The sequence below is a fragment of the Anabas testudineus genome, chromosome 2 (genome assembly GCF_900324465.2).
Source record: "Anabas testudineus chromosome 2, fAnaTes1.2, whole genome shotgun sequence".
Lineage (NCBI taxonomy): Eukaryota > Metazoa > Chordata > Actinopteri > Anabantiformes > Anabantidae > Anabas > Anabas testudineus.
In genome coordinates, this window is record NC_046611.1 from 14,770,419 (window position 1) to 14,794,455 (window position 24,037).

The following is a 24,037-nucleotide window of genomic DNA, read 5'->3' on the forward strand; positions in this document are numbered from 1 at the left end:
AGATGTTACAACCTTGTTTAACTGCATAACTCTCTCAGTGGTTTGCAGCCCGTTTCCCCACAACCAACTCCAAGAGTTCAACAGAGGTTTAGTTTCCCCAGCTGTGGCACATGTTCACATTTTCTATAGACGTACAGTTGTGCCCTAAAGTTTGTGAACCCTTTAGAAGTTTTTTTATTTCTGCATGAATATGAGCTAAAGCACATTTAAAAATGTATTTATTGTGGAGAATTGACTGATCTTAAATTTTGTGTGTGGAAAAAGTATTTGGTACCTTCAGTGGCTGAGTGGTCTTGACAACAACTTTTTGTTCTTGTCATTGATGAAGCTCAATAACAATGACAACAACTTGTGTTGTTGTCATCGATCTAATAAATAATAGTAGTAGTAGTAGTTGGTTTTAGGACTTCAGAGTCATTGTTTTAGGTCATGTTCATGCAGTAGTAGAGAAAATACTAAATGGTTCACAAACTTTCAAGCCAGCAAAACTGTTATTTTCTCTGATGACCTAAAAGAAGACTGACGTCAACTCCCTGATTTACTTCAAATATCCACTGCAAGCCTTCCACCTGACCTGACGGTAATGTTTACTGGTGAGTGATTAAAAAAAAAAAGCATCCCACACATCCCACACATCTTGACCTAAAATATAAAATTTTTAGGACAGCGTGTTCTTCTCATGCAGTCTTTTTAACATAAATATAATTTCATACAGACTTAACAAGAAGCAACATCCTCTACTACATACTGAACTTAACATGTGTTTACTTTGTATTCTAGTTTTGAAGCTTCCTTGGAACAACATCTAGGGGTCACTGCGGGACCTGCATCTTATTTCTCCATGGTTTAGACTGCAGCACTCAGCAGCATGGGGTAAGCAATATTCATACTATTAGTTTATTTGCCGCATTACTTCATTTCGTCTGACATCATTTTGTGTTTATTTTTAGTTTGAGCAGCATGTTGACGTATGTCAGACGTATGCCTAAGAGAAATAGAAAATGCGAAGAAATAAATTAATTTTAGAAAGATCACATCTAAACAAAAGCATGTACTGTAAGTACAGCTTCACAGACTACTAGTATGGTTTAGATGATTTCTGAAGCTTTTTTAAAATGTTTTTTCCCTTTTAAGAACTGCAAATTTTCCAAATACACCAAAGATATTATGATTAAATATGTAATAACTGTAATACTACCAACTGATGCAGTTTAGACTCTTTGAAGCAGCATCCATCTAAACATGTACGAGAACAATGAGGTGAACAGATCAAAGTGACGACACAGTGGTTCAAACATCATAATTTAATTCTAGTTTAATTCTACAGAACAGTCTAAACAACAACTTCACTGGTTCATGCAGTACGCAACATCTAGAGTAAAATCAGGCTGGATTCCCACAGGCATCACATGACCGAGACCACAGCTTCACAACTGCTTCAACAGCTTACAAAATGTTTTAATGTAACATCTCAGTGCAGCGATACTTTAGGGAACCTCAGCACAGCTTATCAAACTACTCCTTCTACCACAGTAAAACATCCAACACGGACACTTCGTACCATCGTTACAAATTATATATATAAAAAAAAGAAGAAACCTGACCAAAGACAGACTCGTTTAAATTATAATTAATGATCAACTTGTCAAAACATAAAAAAAAAAAAAAGTTGGAATCCATTTCCGGAATGGCGTCATCTGAAAATGAAGCAATAAAATAAGTATAATAACAACCTGTACACGTCAGCTTGAATCTTATTTTTTAGGCAGTAGAAAAAACAGCATTTTGGTTTTCAGGTGCATCTCATCGTAACAAATACAAAAACGAAGAGGAATGTTAATCTGAGTTACGTGAGCAGTTGGTTTAGACCCTGTGAGACGCAGTTAACCAGAAAACAACCCATTAGAAGACAGTCTACTTAGATACCCAGAAGGGCTTCAGTGGTCCCTGATGACCATGTGGTCCCAATACGGAGCGTACCCTGGTGTATTAATGTCATAGGTCAAACACGTTTGCAACACAAATTCCTGACAATATAACAGGCTTTTTGTTTTAAGGCAAAACCTAACTGTAGAAACAAATCAGTAACAAGAAAAATGTGAGTCTAAAAATGAACTGAACACACAAGTGTAGATATCACAGAGTGAGAATGAATCAGCCCATACATGACCCAGAAGATTTATATTTGAGAACCATATCGCTGACTATATGTGGATTGACTTCACCTCTGATTTCATTCGGATTTATTTAGAAATTAGATTTGACCATTAGGATCTATCTAACCCTGCTTTTCAGTGTTTGGAGTTTTTCCTTTTCCGAGTTGAGGGTCTAAGGACAGAGGGCGTCATTGTTGAGCAGTTTGCAGAAACGCTGGCAGGTTCATATTTGACTTTTTGAATGTAATTGACTTTGCTCTTAAGTGGATGTGAAGAACTTTGAATTGCTGTTGTGTGTGTGAAAACTTGACACAATACAATACAACAGGAAGGAGAAGTCTTCTCAGTAGCCCAGGCTGTTGTTAATATATAGAGAAATTTCAAAAAGACTTCAAACCACATGAATGTCAATGTTACGTATTGAAACGGTGGTAAATTGTTTTCAGAACATGTTCAGTATTACTATTATAATCCTGATGTTACGCACCATGTCATGTGTACAAGGTTAAAAATACTGTACTTTGTCTTTCTTCAGATGAACCGTAAACATAAGGACATAAACAGCATCAGTCTGCATCTCACAGGGTGAAAACGATAAGAGGACGGTCCAGAGTGAAGATACAATCAGATAAATAATGTTTCTGTTTCCTGTCGGAGGATCCACAGTGTTTCAGAGTCTTAGAGGACGGCAGCACTCCGACAAACACCGACCAAGCTGTGCATCTCTGCTCTGTCTGATGGAAAGAAAAAGGTCATCTGCAGACAGCCAACAGACAAAACTGTGCAGACAGGGACAAAAAAAACGGAGTGAACATGGAGTAAAAATAAGGCCCCTCAAGAAATGATTTTAAAAAGGGAACAAAAAGAGGCACCAAAAAGTCGAGATATCAAAAATGCAGTCTGTGTTTGTGGTACGAAAACTTGGACTTGTCGCATTTCATAAAAACACGAGGGAAAAGAAGGAACGAGCAGCTACATCATCCTGGAGGACGTCCCTGACGGGAAGTGACCGAGGTGCTGCTTCTGTCTCCGACCATGCTTCGTCTTGTTGCACCTCCTGCAGGACACAACAGGAAGTACACGTCAACTCATTGAGTGGTTGATTAAAACCACTGTCAGACACGGAAACGTTTGTTTCTGTTTGTTTGTCTGAAGCTTGATTTGTGACCAAAAATGTATCAAAGACTTCACTAATTTTCTACTAGTTTACTATGATTCTAGTTTGTGGAGAAGATAGATTATTGTAAAAATAACATATGTAATGTAAAAGTCATGTAATAACATAGATATGCATATTGCATTATGCTTCCATCGGCCGCGTCTAAATTTATATTAACATATCTCAGTCTCAATCCTCCTGAACTTTCAGATAGACGCAGAGTAATATTTTAATATAGTGACGACGAGGGAAAGTTTAATGCTATTCTCACACACGTACTCCTAGAACAGGGGTCACTAACAGGCGGACCGCGGTCCGGATCCGGACCCAGAAACTGTCCCATACGGACCCGGAGGTACAGAGCAAACCGAACGTTTGATTCCAAATCTAGCGGGACACCTTAATTATAACCGCCGCAGCTATTGCGATCGTTACGGTAGTTATTAAGTGGACGCGAGAACGCATTGGCCAATTGAATGCGAGTTAAGCCATCCCACGTGACTTCACTTAGCCAATCGATTCTGTGGATCGTAGGCAGTAAAATTAGAGACTCAACAGTAGATGAGAGAAAGTTGGAGGTTGGAAAAAAATTAATAAACAGAGATGGTGATAACAGAGAGACAGAGAGGAGAGGGACAGACGACAGAGAGGAGAGGGACAGACGACAGAGAGGAGAGGGACAGACGACAGAGAGGAGAGGGACAGAGGACAGAGAGGAGAGATACAGACGACAGAGAGGAGAGGGACAGACGACAGAGAGGAGAGATACAGACGACAGAGAGGAGAGGGACAGACGACAGAGAGGAGAGATACAGACGACAGAGAGGAGAGGGACAGACGACAGAGAGGAGAGATACAGACGACAGAGAGGAGAGGGACAGACGACAGAGAGGAGAGGGACAGACGACAGAGAGGAGAGGGACAGACGACAGAGAGGAGAGATACAGACGACAGAAGGAGAGGGACAGACGACAGAGAGGAGAACAGAGAAGACAGAGAGGAGAGATACAGACGACAGAGAGGAGAGGGACAGACGACAGAGAGGAGAGACAGACGACAGAGAGGAGAGATACAGACGACAGAGAGGAGAGGGACAGACACAGAGAGGAGAGAGATACAGACGACAGAGAGGAGAGATACAGACGACAGAGAGGAGAGGGACAGAGAGGAGAGAGACAGACGACAGAGAGGGAGAGGGACCGACGACAGAGAGAGAGGGACAGACGACAGAGAGGAGAGATACAGACACAGAGAGGAGAGGGACAGACGACAGAAGGAGAGATACAGACGACAGGAGGAGAGGGACAGACGACAGAGAGGAGAGGGACAGACGACAGAGAGGAGAGGGGACAGACGACAGAGAGGAGAGATACAGACGACAGAGAGGAGAGATACAGACGACAGAGAGGAGAGGGACAGACGACAGAGAGGAGAGACAGACGACAGAGAGGAGAGAGAGACAGACGACAGAGAGGAGAGGGACAGACGACAGAGAGGAGAGGGACAGACGACAGAGAGGAGAGATACAGACGACAGAGAGGAGAGGGACAGACGACAGAGAGGAGAGATACAGACGACAGAGAGGAGAGGGACAGACGACAGAGAGGAGAGAGACAGACGACAGAGGAGAGAGAGACAGAGAGGAGAGGGACAGACGACAGAGAGGAGAGAGATACAGACGACAGAGAGGAGAGATACAGACGACAGAGAGGAGAGGGACAGAGAGGAGAGAGACAGACGACAGAGAGGAGAGGGACAGACGACAGAGAGGAGAGAGACAGACGACAGAGAGGAGAGAGACAGACGACAGAGAGGAGAGAGACAGACGACAGAGAGGAGAGGGACAGACGACAGAGAGGAGAGGGACAGACGACAGAGAGGAGAGATACAGACGACAGAGAGGAGAGGGACAGACGACAGAGAGGAGAGGGACAGACGACAGAGAGGAGAGGGACAGACGACAGAGAGGAGAGGGACAGACGACAGAGAGGAGAGATACAGACGACAGAGAGGAGAGAGACAGACGACAGAGAGGAGAGGGACAGACGACAGAGAGGAGAGGGACAGACGACAGAGAGGAGAGAGATACAGATGACAGAGAGGAGAGGGACAGACGACAGAGAGGAGAGAGATACAGACGACAGAGAGGAGAGGGACAGACGACAGAGAGGAGAGATACAGACGACAGAGAGGAGAGGGACAGACGACAGAGAGGAGAGAGACAGACGACAGAGAGGAGAGGGACAGACGACAGAGAGGAGAGACAGACGACAGAGAGGAGAGAGACAGACGACAGAGAGGAGAGGGACAGACGACAGAGAGGAGAGATACAGACGACAGAGAGGAGAGGGACAGACGACAGAGAGGAGAGAGATACAGACGACAGAGAGGAGAGGGACAGACGACAGAGAGGAGAGAGACAGACGACAGAGAGGAGAGATACAGACGACAGAGAGGAGAGAGATACAGACGACAGAGAGGAGAGAGATACAGACGACAGAGAGGAGAGATACAGACGACAGAAAGGAGAGAGACAGACGACAGAGAGAGAGACAGACGACAGAGAGGAGAGAGAGACAGACGACAGAGAGGAGAGAGAGACAGACGACAGAGGGGAGAGATACAGATGACGGAGAGGAGAGAGACAGACGACAGAGAGGAGAGATACAGAGACAGAGAGGAGAGAGAGACAGACGACAGAGAGGAGAGAGACAGACGACAGAGAGGAGAGATACAGAGACAGAGAGGAGAGAGAGACAGACGACAGAGAGGAGAGAGACAGACGACAGAGAGGAGAGAGACAGACGACAGAGGAGAAAGTTGATAAAAGGACGGTGAGACTGAAAAAGGAAGAGATAAATATAAAAATGTCCAAAAAGAAAAAAGTGCACAGTAAAGAGTTTTTAATCCACAATAGACAGACTCCTTTCTGTTCATATTACCACTGGGAGCAGTAAACCAGTATGTTTGATATGTTCAGAAACTGCGGCTCTTATTAAAAGTGCCAATGTCAAACTGCATTATGAGACAAAACACAAAGGTTTTGAACACACATGCCCACTAAAATCTGAAGTGTGATCACAGAGAGTTGCTAGTCTCAGAGCCCAGTATGAGCAGTCCACCAGGATCTTGAGCCACATGCTCAGTTTGATGTTACATATAAATTTCTACTGAATTAATTTGATTTGACAGTCAAGTATTGATTACATGCAGGCTACTTAATAATATATCACAGTATATAGTTAAACATTATAATCTTCTGGACCTTTGCTTCCAAAAATATTGCGTAACGGACCTCTTTAAATTTTAGTTGAATACCCCTGTCCTAGAACTATCATCATATCTCATATTCACATCTGTCTTCCACTGAGATGTGTTTGAAAGCTCTGAAAAAACTGGTATTAATCATTTCTACGGCTCAAAAATGTTTTATTAAAAAGCTTCACTGAAGCACTGATCCAACACCAGTATCTCAATTCACTACAGCAGCAGCTGACAGTAGTTACAGCTAACAATTACTGAGTGCGAGTACCTGGTGAAACACATGACCACAGCTACGATGACGGCGATCTGAACGGCTCCGATGATGGCGGCGATGAGAACGTAGTGCAGCTTCTGACCGCTGGGCACCACATACAGGATGTTGAAGTCCAGCAGCTGATCGCACTGAGGGCCTCCGTAAGCCGCCTCGCACCTGACGCACAAACACAGCAGTTAGTGATCGACGTTAAACACAGAGTTTGAATGGACGACTGCTGCTACAGCAGCCTCTGCACACACTGTACCTGCAGGTGGGCAGGTTCTGTCTCATCTCACACTGGCCATGTTCGCAGAACTGGGAGTAGTCTTCAGGACAGGGGGCCGGGTTGTCAACAGCCCCCTCCCCCTCACCAGATTTGGGCACAGCTGGAATAAAAAGAGAAAACGCTGGTTGGTGATTGTATGTTTGAAGGAAACAGAATCACAGTCACACTCAGAGAGGAGGACTCACTGTAGATGTCTGGTTTGGCCTTGATGCTGTCGTCCTTCCTGCTTTTGTCTGTAACCAAAGAAGAAGAAACATATTAATATTTCTATTTGTGAAGAAAAGTAAGTTCACTGCATCTAAACTGCTGCAAATAAAACGAGACAATTCAAGTTTTAAATGATCTTTTTCAGATTTAAGATTTAAACACCAATGATGTTACGAAGAACAGTCAAGTTTCACTCGAGCTCCTCTAGCTACGTTTCCTCGGGCCACAACACCGTCCTCGGAGCGCGTTCAGTTCTCTGATTCACACTTACAGTTAATGTGATGTGATGAATCAGTAAAGAGGGAGCGAGGAGGAGGTTTAATACGGCTCAGCTACTGTACGCACACTCACAGTTGTTGCTTCAGGGTGATGCTGTCTCACTAATGTCCTAATGATGGTGCAGGAATCTGCACTTTGCTCTGAATAAAAGACACTGTAAACTATTTAAATTAAAATGAAGGATAAATAAAAAACAAAATGGAGGAAGAAAACATCAAATGTACTTTACATGGATGAGACGAGGCGATTAAAGACAAAAAATTAAAAAATAAACACTCTGGTTTTTAGCTGCTAACGTTCACACCTCATGCGACACCAAACACTTTACACAGATCGTTCACGTGCAAACTGTAAATGTGGAGATGGAAACACACTTGATGAAGAGGAGGAGGAGGAGGTAGGAGATGAGAGAACAAAGAAGAGGATAACTGAGGTGTTCAGATGTGAGCTGCTGCTGCTGCTTGTTCACTCGGTCGGGTTAATCTTCAGATTGGGGTCAGGTCATCATTTAATATAGATGAGCTGAAAAACACCAGTCGCTCCCTTCTCCTCTTTCACCTCCTTTCCTCTCTTCTCCACCTTCCTTTGACTCCTGTTCTCCTCGGCTCACTTTTTTCCGTTTTCCATTTCATATCCTTTAATCTCCTTCTTTCCCACTCCTCCTCCTTCTTGTCTTCTCCTCCTCCTCTTTATACTCTGATCTGCTCTCCTCTCCTTCACTTATTCACCCTATTCTTTTCCTCCACTTCCTCCTTTCTTTGTTCTTTCCCTCTCTTCTTTTTCTTTTCTCCTCTGCTCTTTTCATTTCCTGCCTCATCATCGTCTTTCTTTTCATTTCGTTCCTCCTCCCTCGCTCATCTTTTATTCTCACCTTTATCCTCTCTCTCATTCTCCTGCCTACCTTACTACCAACTTCCTCTTCTCCTCATTTACGTTTTCTTTGTTCCCCTCTTCCTCCGTGTTAATCTGTAGATTTTCTTTACCTTCATCTCTCCTTCTCTCTACCTTCACTACCATCTCTTCTCCTCTTCCACCCTGATTTTCATGTTCCATCCGTCATTCTTTCCTCTCTTCCCCTCCTACGACCTCCCCTCGTGGTTCATTTTTCCTCCTACTCTGCTCGTTCATTCTTTAATTCTTTTTTCTTTCGCTCTGTCCACCTCTTCTTCATTTGCGTTGCCTTGATTCTTACACTGTTTGTTGTACAGATTTTAAACTTCTCCGCACTTCTAAATCACACTTCTCTATTTTCGGGGGGTTGTATTCTTGTTCCTGTTACCTTGGCAACGTCCCACGTGTTTGATGTCGATCTTCAGCTGTTTGAGGCAGGACGCCTCTCGGACATGGCACGGCGTGTCGTAGGTGACGCCGTCGCCGCCGCACACCGGGTTGTCATTGTGGCCGTTACACACGATGTTACACATGCAGCTGGACACACAAACACAAGTGAACACGGTGACATCAGAATATGATATGATGTAATGGCTCATAACATATACACACTTTATGCACTTTGTATATACTGATCCACTCTGTTGTACATAGTGTGTGTATGTAACAACACTAATTTCTCTAGTGGGTTTTTTTTTTAATCCAGTCTGCAGTTTCCTCTACGTGATGAGCACAGTGTTTTTTTTCCAGCTCGGTGTGAAATTTGACGTGTGTGTGAAAGACAAACTAATCTGTCAGATGGTGCGTTTGGGAACACAAACAACGAAGGAAAGAATTAAAGCTATTACATCACATCCTGTTATTTCACCACAGTTCAAATGTCCTCTAAAGAGTTCAATTAGCAAGGATCACTGTGAAGATTTAATCGTGTGTGTGTGTTTGTGTACTAACAGCATATCTTCAGAGTCTTCATCACATTCAGCTCCAAACTTGCAGTTTCCACATTTCGAGGCCTTTTTACCGCGACCGGAGCCTTCGTCATCTGCACAGATACCAGAACCCGCGTCACCACAACATGTCCTCCACATTTATTCAGCATACAAACATTTCAGTACAAGTGAAGCTATTTACCTCCATCTCCAGATCCTGAACCACCGTCTGCCAGAAACGGAAGGAGACAAAGAGGTGTTGTTAACGTGCTGCACAAAAACAACTTGTGAGACACAGACTGTCACTGTCTGATCCGATAACAACAGCGCTCTCACACTCTGCTCACTGCACAATCACAGCATATAAATATAATAATAAAAAGAATCATGTGTACACGGTTTCTATCACTTCTGATCATGCAGAGATGTGTTCTTTCATTTTAATTATCCCAAATGTGCTGTGAGTGGTTCAGGCTCAAACTGATGTTTGTGAGTGAAGCTGCAGGATGAAGGTTGTAACCTGTACCTGTTCACTGTTACTTATATTACATATTCAGCTGTCAGTTAGTCTGTGTAGTGATCAAACTACTACTAAGACTGTTCATACTGTTGCCTGCAGGGCTCTGAAAAGGTGCAGGCTAAATAATGGAAACACCAGATCATCAGTAGCACAATCTACATCCTCCAAGATGAATCAGCACCTTCCTGAAACAGTTAGAGCACCATTACGAAGAAGGATTTCCTGCAGGACTGACTGAGTTTCAACTGAGTTCACCTAATAAACTGGACTGTGAGTGTAAACACATCATTCGGGGTAAATTTCCATGTCAGACATGAAAAAGCCTCTTTTCACATACTGTTCGTATACTATATATGGAAATGTCATTTCACAGTGTATTTAAAACACTTTATATAAACTTTATCAGGCTAAAGCTGGTTCATCTTAAAAGAGCACAGTAAATAAAAAAGAGGTGAATGTAAACTGTGTGTTACCGTGGTAACAGGGTCCCTCGGACATGATGGTGATGGCCCTCTGTTTCTTGCAGGCGGCTCTTCTCAGAAAACACTCGTTTTGGTACGTGTCTCCATTTGACCCACACACTGGGATGTACTTCTTATGGCACTGAAAACACACACACACACACACACACACACGCTGTTCACCATGGCAACAACAACTTCAGCTTTTTGAAGCCTGCAGATATTGAATAAAACAGTCACTCATTAATGTTCTTGCTCATTAATGGTACAGTAAACGTTAGATCCATGTTTTGATCGTGAACTGTAAATGAAGCGATGACATTCAGAGTGACGTCATTAAAACTGATGCCGTGACTTCATGTTTTCAGCACTGGAGCTGTAATAAGTCAGTGTGGACTTGAAACAGACCAGATCAAGTCTAAGAATAGATCATCAGGGCCTTGTTAGTCCTGTAATGACGCGGCAGCAGGTCTGTGCGAGACTCACGTGGAACTGACAGACACACTTGATGTCGGCTCCGTTCTCACGGCAGGTTCCTCCGAAGCGACACGTCCCGGCGTCACACACGCGCAGGTCGCTCTTCTTCTCTGACAGATCTGAAACACATAAAGAGATAAAACCGTGTTAGCATGGTCATTATCAGAGCGATAAGTCAGTGTAATGGGATCTCACAGGAGTGTTTCTGAGGGTGTCCATCACAAAAAAAACTGTCCATGAATCTGATTGGAAATCATGAAAAAAAACATTGTTTAACTGCAGAACTTGCCTGAGAAAAATCTGATTTTTAAGTTCCCTTCAGTATCACAGTGATACTGCAAACAGGAGCTGCTAATAGCTAATTCAGCATTTGGTACAAATCCACTCTCTGGTGTAGATATAGGATTAAAAAAACAACTGTCCAACATTCAATGAAACAGTTATGGAGGTATTTCAGTCTGGGACCAGATTTTGGGATCAGTACTGAACAGTATAAATACACACAAACTCACAAACGGACTGCGGGAAACACTGACGCAACAATGCAACAATGTAAATCTACTGACAAACACAGAGAGAGACTATTATCCAGGGTAGTAATTTAATGATGCCAGCTGATTGGTCGGAAGCCCTGCAGGCTGGCCAATTAGAGCTGGTAATTACAGGGGTTGTGACCCCCGCCTACCCTGTAATTAGTAAATACCTCAGTGTGCTGAGCCAGCCAGACCAACCTGCTGACACACACACACACACACACACACAGAGTCCACTGTGGGATGAACACAACAGCACAAACACTGTTCCCAGGATCCTCTCTGTTCCTCACCTGACCCCTCTCTCCACTAATTACCGTTTTGATTCAGTTTCATATCAATCAATATTCAGTGGTTGTCAGATGCTTCCACTCCAGTCAGTCTGCAGCTCAGGAACGTCTCCGGTGTGCTGCACGGGACACAGTTCACTGGATACCCACTTTACACTCACACACCCGGTGTAATACTCCGTGAAGAGTCTCGTGTAACCTGCTTCTCTTCAGCCTTGAGTCTGACAACATTCCCAGTATTTCTTCAAAGGACAGGATTTGCCAGCAGCCGTTCATACATATAATCAACAGCGTCTAATCTCCTGACCTTAAGTTTGCTTCTCTCCGTGGCTACGACCTGAGCAGCTGTGGGAATAAACCTAAAATCAACTGGAAACACTGAAACGGACACGCCAATACAACGTTTACTTTGTTCGCCTCTGTTTAGTGTGACAGCGTGCAAACTTAAGGTAATCTGCAGTAAACACAAAGTCAGGCTTAGGTTGATGGGAACATCATTAGTTCTCCAGATATTTTGCTCTTTAACAAAGAAGACGGCCCCAAATAAGAAGTCAGAGGATCTTTAAAGTTACAATTCATCCTTTGGGGAACATGAATGCGTTAAGCAACTCTTCTCACAACCGTTATAGTAGTTCTAGCAGGAGCTATTTCAGACTTTTGTCTATGCTATCAGCGTTAACATCTGTAAAACAGCATCATGCTTAAAAAGCTCCAAAGCGCTTTGATGATTTTTCCTCTTTTTCTACTTATTTGATTAAATGATCGTGTCTAAATAATTTGTTGGCAAATAGGATAAAAGTCCATTGTTTTTATTTTCACATGTATGTATGGTGGATGATTCGCTGTAAGAAACTTCCTATTTAAAACAGAAGGCAGTTCGACCAACAACAAGTCGACGTGGACGTCACAGAATGTGAAGCGTTTCAGTAAATCTATTTTCTATCGTCAGTGTGTTCAGGTATACGCCAACATGGAGAGTTTAATAAACCTTGAATACAGTTTCAACAAATTTCAAAGTTTCTGTGGTTTCACTTTTTAGACATAGCGTGAAATCACTGTCCGTCTGAAACCGATGTTCAAACTGATGGACGACTTGGCAAATGATCACCAATGACTTTTACAGTCAATTATTGTTGTAGAGATAATGTTTTAAAACAGAAAAGATCAGTGGAATAGTCCTTTAAACTGAAGTACCACATCCTTCATCGGGCGATCAAACTGTCCTCAGAGACGACTTTGCTTCTTCAACATTCAAACTGGGTCAGAGATAAAACCTGTCGACTCTCATTCTGTCTGCAGGTCTTCACCTTCCTCTGGAGAGTTTTAATCTCCCCGAAGCTTTCACAGCTTCTGACACACACACACACACTCTCACACACACACACACTCACACACACACACACACACTCACACACACACTCACACACACACTCACACTCACACACACACTCCACCTGACACCGCTTTTCAATAATGTCCGGTTGCTATAGTTACTAACTTCTCAGCCAACAGCCACTGGTTAGAGCTTGTTTACAGAGGCTGACAGGTCTGCGGAGACCCCGTCACAGAGGCTCTGTGGGGAGTTCCAGTGAGTAAAGCCTCCATTAGCACACTGACAACACGGCTCACGACCTGTGTGCTGCTACTAGCTGGATATGAACACGAATGTCTCAGCTGCAGGTCTGTCCTCACACTCTGATATGACCCATATGAGTTTATCTTGAAGCGGCTGCATAATGCTGATGAGACGGGGCCGTCATCAATATAGAGCCATCACATTCAGCAATAACAAAAACAATACTAAACACGAGGTTAACGTTGTTGAACGGTCATGATTTAATCAGTTACCACGATCACTAGAGTTCATCTAACTAAAATGTGTCACTGAGTTACCAACACGATTTCAGGAGCTGATCAAGTCACTGATTTAAGTCTCTGAGACACTGATGAGTCAGTGAACTGAAAGGACTACACACCATCATCTCACGGACAGACCAGAGTAGAACGAGGCAGCTACATCACTGAAACTGTGACAGTGTGAATATCACGGCTGCACCTGATATGAAAAATGTTAAGCTGAGGTTTGACCATGAAAGGAAGCGGTTGTGTTGGGAACAATGGCAGTAAACGTAAAGGGTGGTGGTTGTTGTCCACTAACTGGGGGGTTGGTGCTTCACATGTGTAAAGTCAAGGGTCCTTGATGAAGACACTTTAACCCCAAGGTCCTCGGAACCAGGCTGCTATCAATCTGAACGTCTTCGTCCCAGACAGAGTGAGAATAGGGGCATTTCCCATATTCTTTAAATGTTTTATCAGAATCAGTGCAGCGTAGCGAAGCTTCAATAATGAGGAAAGTGAAGCTGATCTGAGACCAGTCAGTCACTAAAGGTAGTGAGTGTTTCATTGTCTGAGGACCAGTGAAGTGGAGACTAACCTCCTTCTACTCTCTCTGCCTCTCACTGCTCCAGTGATTTCATTTCTCTTTCTACACCCATATCTTCCTCCCCAACTGTGTCCTACATCTAGAGCACCGTTAACACCAGCTACTATACTATATGTCCAAAAGAACAGTATGTGGTCAGCTAAACATTTCACCAACGTGATGATGATGACGCCATTCTTCTGGTTTGAGAAGGTTCTGCCACATCAAACTGGGAAAACCAATTCCTTAATGGTAAATTTAAAATCTCTTTACAATCTACCTCTTATTCAATCTCACAATCCGGAAGTGGAGGAGCAAGACTCCATCAGGAGCAACTTAGGGTTCAGTTTCTTGCACAGGGAGGTGGGGATCAAACCGCCAGTTGTGGTCTGTCGTCCACTTACTACAGTCCCAGCAGTTAGTGTGTTTTTCTGTGGTTTTGTACTCAAGATCTGCATTTTGTAAAAATCTCTGTCCCCACTGGCACAACAGGAAAATACAAACACTCTCTGTAGTCATTTAAACAACTTTCTGTTTCAGACAAGTTCCAAGCTCCATAATGACAAAAAGACACCGAGTGGCGTCTCTTCCCAGGAGAACATCTGTGACTGAGCTAAAGTGGGCGAAAGAAAAAAAAAAAAACACTTCAAAGCTTCTGAAAATAGAAATCACAAAGATTTTATCCTTTAGATCTTTAAATAAAACTTAAAGCCACATTTTCAAACTGACGGAAACGAGCTGGATGTGACGGCGTTATTTTTGTTCTACATTTAGATTAGAGATAAATAATGTTCCATGTAAATGCAGCCAGTGAAAAACAAATGCTTGAGTGCTCTTCTAGGTTTTCATTATCACCAATAAATCTCATGTGCAACCAAACCACCTTTGTTCCATCACAACTCTCAGGCAGATGGTGTAGAAATGCAGAACATTCAACACCACCGTTATCCTCCCAAGGAGTGGTTGACCAACACCAGACCAAAAAAAGGGGAGTGATAGCCCACTAGGTCACAAGGAACCTCAGGGTAACCTCTAGGCATGTTCCACCATCAGGAGAACACTGAACAACATTGGTTTTCATGGCAAAGCCACTGCTCTCCAGAAAGAACATTGCCAATTATCTACATGGATAAACCAGAATACTATTGGAGGAATGTTCTGTGCACAGACCAAAGTGTAATTTTGTTTCTTTAAAGAGAAGCATTATGTTTGTGAAACATGGTGGTGGCAGCACCATAATCTGGACCTGCTTTGCTACTACCGTCATCAGTGAGCTATGAATTCTGAGTTTTATAAAAGGTTTTGTTTTAGCACATGCAAGTGACTGAAGCGTTCACATACCTTCAGTACATTTACCTAGTTTTAGGAATTGATGAAAGTTTGAACATGTTTCAGGTCAGAATTATGTAGAAATATAGGAGTAGAAGTAGAAATACAATCTTTCGAGTACAACGGTACACAATACAAATACTTACAGTAGTGTTATATTGTGTTAGTTTGACTCTGCACATGGGGTTAGTTTCTAAAGATATCACCAGTTAAACCTTTAAAGCAGATGTGGTTCCAGATGTCCTGATGTACAGTACGTATATACATATATATATATACTGCACAGGCTGAACATACAGAGCACTCCCTTCTTTAACCTCGCCCTGTTTCTCCACCCTATAATTAACCCTAAAATAGAGTCCAGTTAAAGTGAGGAGTGGTCAACGCACACACACACACACACGCAGTAATATGAAGGCAACAGAGCTGCGTCTGCAGGTTAAAGCCTCTTCAGCTCTTCACTCTCCTCTGTCTTATTACGCTCTCTGATCACTCTTCTCAGGTGTTGTTATTGACTCCATGCTCGTGTTGTCATGGCGACTGCACTGATATAAAACAGTGATTTGATAGAGGTCTATAAATGAAGCACTCTGTTATCCTTGGGTGGCTGATAGCACTCATGAGCCTCCATCACCATTAAATCTCAGTTTTATCCTCCAGTTGTCATGACAACACAAAGATGTGTCAAAGACAAGAGAGGTGATCACAGTCAGCAAGAGATGACAGAGAATAATTAGATTCGACTGAGACCCCTGACCTCCGCATCCACCAAGCTGAAATCAGCCACAAACACAGGACGGCAGCCTCAGCCTCTCGCCACCTTCACACTGACCTGTCTGAGGGAAACTGTGACATGTTCAGGTGTAAACAGGCTGTGGGGGGTCTCACCTAGACAGTCTGCGCCTTTCCCAGGTCCACACTCCGCACTGCTGCCACCTCCGCTGCGGGGGAACGAGCTCTGGACCGCGGGGAGAACCAGGAGAACCAGCAGGCAGCAGGACCAGTAGAACCGGCACAGTGGAGCCATGATGGAGGACGGAGAGAGACAGATGGAGGGATAGAGACAGATAGAGGGAGGGGTAGAGACTGGGAGGTGAGAGGTAAGACAGATAAAGGGACAGACAGAGATAAATGAAGAATATAGAGGAGTAGAGGAGGCTGGAGGCCAACAGAGAGATGTTCAGAGACAGAGGTCCAGACTGGGGACAGGTTGGACTGTGCAGAGGGAGACACAGAGTAGAAAGAGACTAACAGGTACAAAAAAATTAAAAAGACAGAAAAACAGGACCAGATTCTGCTTTTTGTGGAGTCCTCCTCTAAAAAAACGCAGCACACAAACACGAGGACTGTTCAAATCTAGAAGCCCAAAAAATAAAAAAAATAGAAACAATCTCAATCTTCCTTTTCTCCAAGTGTTTCGCCTCCTGTGCTCAGAAACTCATCCCGGTGCGTCTCAGGATGAAGGCTGCACGTTGAAAGAGACGAGAAACCGGCTGGAAAAAAAACCCCGACGAGCAGCCCCCACGATAACAAAGCGCAGCAGGGCCTGGGGCTTCACACGCCGACCCCCACACCTCCGCCACCCCTTCAAACCAGTCTGCTCACAGCCCGGACTGAGCCTCCATCCCCCAGCCCCGCTGCCTCGCACTCAAACCGGCGGGGAGAGCCGCGGATCGCCGCGGAGAACAAAAAAAGATCCAGGTGGAGGAAGCGAAGCGGCTTCCAGCAGCATCCAGGCCGAAGCGGAGCGAGTGTGCGCCGGGGGAGGATGGACGGTGGCGGCCGCTCAGTCAGTCGGACCGGGACCTTTTTTTTTTTTTTTTTGTCCTCCTGTTTCTTCTCTTCTGACTGAATCACATCAACAAAGGCCCGGACCACGTGACGTGCAGAGACCACTCCCACGGAGAGCCATCTATCCCAGCATGGTGTCCTGCAGGTTGCTCTGCAAAGTCAGCTCACACGCAAATGTGCGTTTAGAAAACAAGTGTGCTCGTTAATAGTTCATCTAATGTGTGATACAGAGTCAAACAGCAAAGACTCAAACCCATGTCATGACTCGTTTTGTGCCCCGAGTTCATCCAGGACCACACACAGGTTTTTTTTATTCTATGTAAAACTTTCATTTTAAAGGCAGCTGTGCAATAAATAATCTAGTAGATGAAATATACTGATCCATAATTTGATCAATATCATTAGAGGCAAGCAGGACCAACATGCTTGGGGGAAGAATAAAATCAATCAATCAATCAGGCACATTAGAATATCATCATCAAACATAGACCTAGTCCAGCGGGTTCACAAGGTTTGTTTTTCACATTTAAAATAAGGATAAATCACCGTTAACATCTATATCATGCAGTGTTTTAGGAATCACAGCATTTTTTTCTACATCTGCTAAACTCAGTGTCCACAGGAAAAGATTCAATTTGTGCAGCTAAAGATCTTTGATTTCAGTGCAACTCAGAAAACAGTGTGATATAATTTCAATGTGCTGACTGTTCGTTTGGTTTTGAGAAGTTCAACAAATCCTGATGTTTCAGAGTCTTCACAGACATTTCAACACAGATTATTCCTGTAACCACAAACTGCTGCATCCTTTTCCTCCTTTCATTCCTCTTCTTTCTTTCTGAAACACAGATGATCTAAAAGGACTATAAGTGCTGTAAAAATGCAGGATATACATCATTAGATCAGTTTGTATTCTGCTGAAACTTCAAACCAAATCGTAATATTTGACCAGATGGAGGAAATAAAATAATTCAGAGAAATTTGTGAACACGATAGTTTTCACTTGTAATCAAACTGCCAACAGATATATAAAAGTATTTTTCTTATAGTTCAATCCAAGCAGCCTGAAACATTTAAATATCTGCTGAAGTAAAGACATTTCACTGACAGGCTACAGCCAGCAGGGGGAGCTACCTGTCTGCAAAACTGTGGTAGGAAAGGGGAGAAACTGTGTACTGCTCCTTTAACTGCAGCACCCATTAATACATCTGTCACTGTTGTGTTCAACACACCGTGTACGGAAGCCCACAGCTGACATTATTCTTTCAAAATACAGATTAAATACAGACAGATTACAGTTGTTGTTCATCATCAAATGAAAATCGGATGGTTTACATGCAACATAAGCAACGTTCAGATATAAAAGTGAATATGAGACATGACTTTATAATATATGTGGAGGTCAGGCAGATAATATTAATAAAATCACATCATTTTCCCTCCACATATGCATAATGCATCATTCTGAAACAGACGTTTAGTCGTCTCATTTTCATTTCAGTGTTTGGCAGCAGTTCATCAACACCTGGATTAAATCTCACTTAAGAGTTCATTCTCACGTCTTTCCTCTACACATCAGTCTTCAACAAGTCCAGTTCGCTCTTTTGTGGATCTGTGGCTGTTTGTTGCTGAGTGTTTTTCTTTTACAGATTTCAGTCTAACTCTTGGTGTTAGATTTTAAAAATGGTATCAGTTTGCCTTCATTTAGAAAGCTACTCAACATACAACCTTAAAATCTAGAATCAGGTTAGAAACTCTTTTTCAATTCAATTTGTCTTCAAACGTTAAATCGTGGATCAAATTCAAACAATAATTCAGAGAAAGTGTTTTATGTTCTTTTCACGTCTCAACAGCTGCTGCACTGGATGAACAGACTTAACTCTGGTCTGACTGTTCCTCTCTGTGCGCTCTGTCTGTGGGTTTTGTCCGTGTACTCTGGTTTCCATCCCACAGTACAAAGACATTTAAGACCTGTGAGTGTGAAGGGTTTAATGTCTCTGCCTGTCAGCGCTGTGATGGACAGGCTACCTGCCCTGGGTGTACCTCACCTCTCACCCAGTGACAGCTGGAATTGGCTCAAGTACTGAAACCCTCAACAGGATAAGAGGTTTAGATAATGGATGGATGTCCGTCTCTGTCAGGCCTGTGATGGACTGGGTGTTTGTCGGGAGTAACCTTCATTCCTTTATGAATCAGTTTTCTAACTGGTGAGTGCAGTCGAACCACTTTCTGAACCACAGCTACTGATCTGACCAGCGGCTGCGTTCCTGTTTCTCTCTGCAGCCCATGTTTGGAGACTGAACAGTTTATGTCCCGTCTACTGCACAGTGGACTTAACTCTGCCTCTTTCAGAGGAGGAATATAACAAGAAATAGCAAAAGTAAAACTGCTTCACGGTTAGACATAAAAACTGTGTGATGTTTCTACAATAACTAACAATACTAAAGCGTTCAGTCGTTCTTTTTACCACAAGTCTGTTTTTATCCTTTAATCCTGTTGCTGAAGCTCTGTCATATTAATAAATAAATAATGTCCAGTGATGCAGAAACACAATGAATAGGAAACAAAGAGCTGCACTGATTTTATTCCTCATTTATACGACAAAGTGCAGAACACACAGCAGCTCTTCTCTGAGTGAGAGGTCAATGTTTTGCCCGAGGACATTTTCACTCGTAATGGTGGGTATTGATTGTACACACACACACACACACACACACACACACACACACACACACACACACACACACACAGAGGCACAGAGAGTACATTTAATCCTCACCTTCAGGGGCAGGTGTTTTGCTAAACCATCTGGGCTAATTAGTTTACTCTCCTCCTTCATTCCTTTGTTGTCTTCTCTTCCTCTCTCAGTGTTTTCGGGTTAAACTATCCTTGAACCCACAGATAAACATCAACACGCGGCTGACTGAAACACTGGGGAACACTTAATTCCACATGTTTATATTCTATAAGTGTGCAAAGACGTTACCTCGAAAGAACAAGAAGAAAACGAGAGATCATGTCTGTTCTGGAAAAATGGGGATTTCTCAGCAGCATCAAACTCCATCGTAATAGATGGAGAACTGTGTGTTCTGATTTTTCAGGTTCAGCATGTTAAAAGCTAAAGATGTTTTTCACAATTTGTTTGAAATGACTGATTAAAGATGATACTAATTTTGGAAAGAAATGAGCAGCAGCAGATGTTTGTTTCAGAACAATTTCTTCCAAATGATACACACAAAACACAAAAAGATAAAAGTTGAGTTGTCTTTTTAAGCATCAGAAGTGATGATCAGCATGTTTCTTCCTCTGAGTCCTTGATGTGATATAACAGCCCTCTTTTTTTTCATTGTTCCATCTATTTTTCTTCCCGCTCTTCACGTCCCTGTAGTTCTCCACCCCTCCTCGATTATTTTCCACTGAAAGCTCTCAGTCAATTAACCTGATTCCACCTGCAAACACATGTAACACAGGAAGCTGCATGTCATCTTTAATCCTGGTTTAACTGAGAGCAGAACAACGACAACAACCGCGGTTGGAAAACTCCAGAGCACGGAACGGGGAACCAGAGAAAGAATGAAGATGATAATCACCAGCCCCGTTTTACAGTACAGCTGTGAGCAGCTCAGGTGTTTCCATGTGATGTTTACCAGATTATGTCATTTTGAAAGCACAAAGTGAGTGAATTCATGTAAAACAGACCTGCAACATCTTTTACTGTTAAATTTCTTTGCTTCTGTTTCTGTTTAGACTGTGTGTCAAAGCTCAGAAAAGATGATCGTCCTCGTTAAACCAAATCAAGATTCTTCCAGAGATATTGTTTTTTTTTTTTTTACATAGAAAAGTGCAATAATCATGTTAAATTGACCTCCACCCTGCTGCCCCCAGCCCTCCCTGAACATATTTCTAGTCACATCCTGTGGTTTTAAAGTGACATCTCCTCTTTGTAATGTTGGTGATTGTGGCTGATTGATCCATTCTGTAGGAGAGAAAGTGTGAAGTAATCAGATTTTTACCCATGACCACTCCACAATGTTAACTATTTGTTAAGACCAGGAGGCCATGTAATGTTAAGAAGTTCTGATTTTAAGTCAACCACAATCTTTTTACTAAACGTAACCAAGTAAGCTCAATGTGATCACATGTTGATTAAATGGCTGTTCTATAATTGAAACCACAAAGGGGCATTTCCATGATGCTGAAAAATCTGTCACGCCAGCCACCATCAGGGCAATAGGGTTGAATGAGTAGGACTTGTTTTCCAGTCTAGTTGTCATGTCTTAAACCTGGCAGGTACTGTACATCCAGGTGTTAAACTGCAATTTTAGGTAAACACAGAACATTATTTTGCACAATCAAGTACAGTTTTAGGAGGAGCATGATTCAGTAAATATCAATTTGTAGTACACAACTTTTTTAAATCCACGTTTCCAGTAGAAACAAGACATGCTATTGCAGTTGCAACACAACATGATCATTTGAAGTTGCAGTTATGCCCAGATAATAAATTAAAACCAAACATTTGTTCTCCTATATCTCTTGTTTTGGTCTCCACCACCCCCCTGAGAGAAATGCCTGCTCTTTAGTTGCTAAATGCCCCATTGTGTTCACCAGCTGCTCTCTCACTGTGTCTGTTCAAACTTTGCTGCTATGAACATTGCCAGTGATGCTAATCCATATTTTTTTAGATTGTTTTTAAAACTTATTATGTTAAACTTTTGCAGGTTGTCGGACGGTCGTTGACAGGCTGGAACAGACCTGACAGCAGATGCTATAAAAGGTAAGACTTTTCTCAAGAAATATTCCCATGAACTGTAACTTTCTGGGATGTGGTGAAGTCATCACTATTTGCTGTTTTCTCACTGGTCCAGACATTTTCTGAGGTTGATAACGCAGATAATGTGTATGTGCATGTGTGAATGTGTTTGGGATAGAGTTGAAACTTGTTGCAGAAGGCATGTTGAGACATTTCAAATGTCACACACTGATTGAATCACAACCCGATCTCAGTGTGTGTGTGTGTGTGTGTGTGTGTTGGCATGAAATCTTATCCCAACATTTTATTTATCTAATGTTACGTGAAGAATCACAGAACCTTCTTCGGGAAGTGAAATTAAACCTCCTCTCTGTGTCAAGACAAATGTACTGAAGAGACGACATGTAAGAAGACAAGATAAAAATAACTACTGGTCTGACTGGTTTGTCGTCAGCTTCAGGTAAAGTTCAGGTTGATTCTTCATGACAAAAATATGTTGTGTGTTTATCATAGTAAATGTCAAAACTAATAGTATTGTAGATAAAAGCTGCAGCTGTTTTCTGCTGCATCCACCGAGCAAGTGTATGAGACACAGTGTGAAGAACAAGTCCTCGGTTTCACGTGAGCATTTTTCAACCTGATCCCCGTGACTCTCAGGTGAGCAGAGTCAGGTGCTGGTTTTAGTTATGACCCACATTTGTGCTGTTTCTGCCCGGTGACACACTGTCAGTTTTTATTGGGGACAAATGAGCAATAAAAGCCATTAAGGGGCTTTTTTCGTTCTCCACAGATGCTTTGTTGGCAAGAAGCAGCATCTGCACACGCAGGAATTGTAAGTCAACAAGAGAAAAACACACACTAAGTAGTCGGTTATTAATTATGGATACAGAAAATGCTGCATTGTGGATGAAATCAGTGACCCCATTAACATGAAAACACATGCTGGACAAACAAAGCTGTGCATCAGATGGGTCTTAAACGAGTCGGACTGAAAAGACAAAAAGACTTAATGCAATCAGTGTAAATACAGAAAATATAATGATATGAAAAAAAGCTCTGCAAATGGACTTTTAAAACCCTGTATGATTTAGAGAAATGAACCAAGTGAACTATTCCTAATAAATAATAAAGAACTAACAATTGTAGAATTATAGAAGCAGGACAAAGCGCTTGAAGGGAAAGTTGTTGACACATCACATTTTTCTAAAATTTTAGATTCACTTCAATATACAGTAAACATTATTTTTTCAGCACTTCCATTAGACTGTGCAAAACCCAGGAGCCAAAAGCTAACAAATAGTAACAACAAATATGGGTGAGATTAACAAAGAATCTAATGTAACTCTGACATAAGGTCAATGTCCAAAGATTAGAGAAAATATCTTCAGTGTTTTCACAGACCAACATAATTGTATGTTATAAGTATAACATACAATTGAAGCAAATGTTCAGTTTGATGGTGCAACACCCCAAATAAAGTGTGATATCACATTATACTAATCATTTGGGGACAGAGGATACTACTACTACTGTAGTTTTGCAAGTGGAATATTTGCCCATTCCTGCTGGATGCAAGGCTTCCTCTTCTCAGCAGCCTGTGGTCGCTGTTCCCTGATTTTGCTCTTCATGAGGCTCAATTCAATTCAGATCTATCTGTAAACTCAAAGCACTGTACAGTGTTTTTATGTTTAAGATCTTACAAAATATAACTATAGAGAATTATATAGAAAACTCAACAACCTCACTTGAGCAGCACTAGGAGACAGTGGAGAGGAAAAACTCAGGGTCAAGGTCAGGGTGGGCGGCCATCTGCCTCAACCGGTTAGAGTTGGAGAGTGGAAAGAAGAGAGAGGAAAGAACAGCAGGCAACAAAAAACAACAACAACAAGCAGCAAGATTTTATTTATGTATGATATAAAGGAGATATCCTGGTCAAAGATAACTCAGAGATTTCTTACAGTATTACTTGAGGTCAATGTTATGTCATCTAGGGAAAGATGACATAACAAAATAACTTCTGTCTTGTCTGAATTTAGG

At 42.4% G+C, this 24,037-nt stretch overlaps 3 protein-coding genes across 4 annotated transcripts in view; all 3 read right to left on the reverse strand.

The window, feature by feature from the left end:
• LOC113163505 overlaps positions 1–24,037 on the reverse strand; it is a 1,294,879-nt gene that overhangs the window by 228,126 nt on the left and 1,042,716 nt on the right. The gene's annotated exons all lie outside the window — the stretch shown is intronic.
• The window catches only part of LOC113163500 (NACHT, LRR and PYD domains-containing protein 12-like), a 664,684-nt gene that overhangs the window by 103,876 nt on the left and 536,771 nt on the right, over positions 1–24,037 (reverse strand). The gene's annotated exons all lie outside the window — the stretch shown is intronic.
• Positions 1,356–17,251, reverse strand: LOC113163565 (tomoregulin-1-like). Its single transcript, XM_026362313.1, has 10 exons — positions 16,348–17,251; positions 10,895–11,004; positions 10,421–10,550; positions 9,630–9,656; positions 9,450–9,540; positions 8,887–9,035; positions 7,307–7,354; positions 7,101–7,221; positions 6,848–7,009; positions 1,356–3,213 (listed from the first exon to the last, which is right to left on the reverse strand). The coding sequence occupies exons 1-10, from the start codon at positions 16,484–16,486 to the stop codon at positions 3,129–3,131; spliced, it is 1,062 nt and encodes a 353-aa protein (XP_026218098.1). The 5' UTR covers positions 16,487–17,251; the 3' UTR covers positions 1,356–3,128.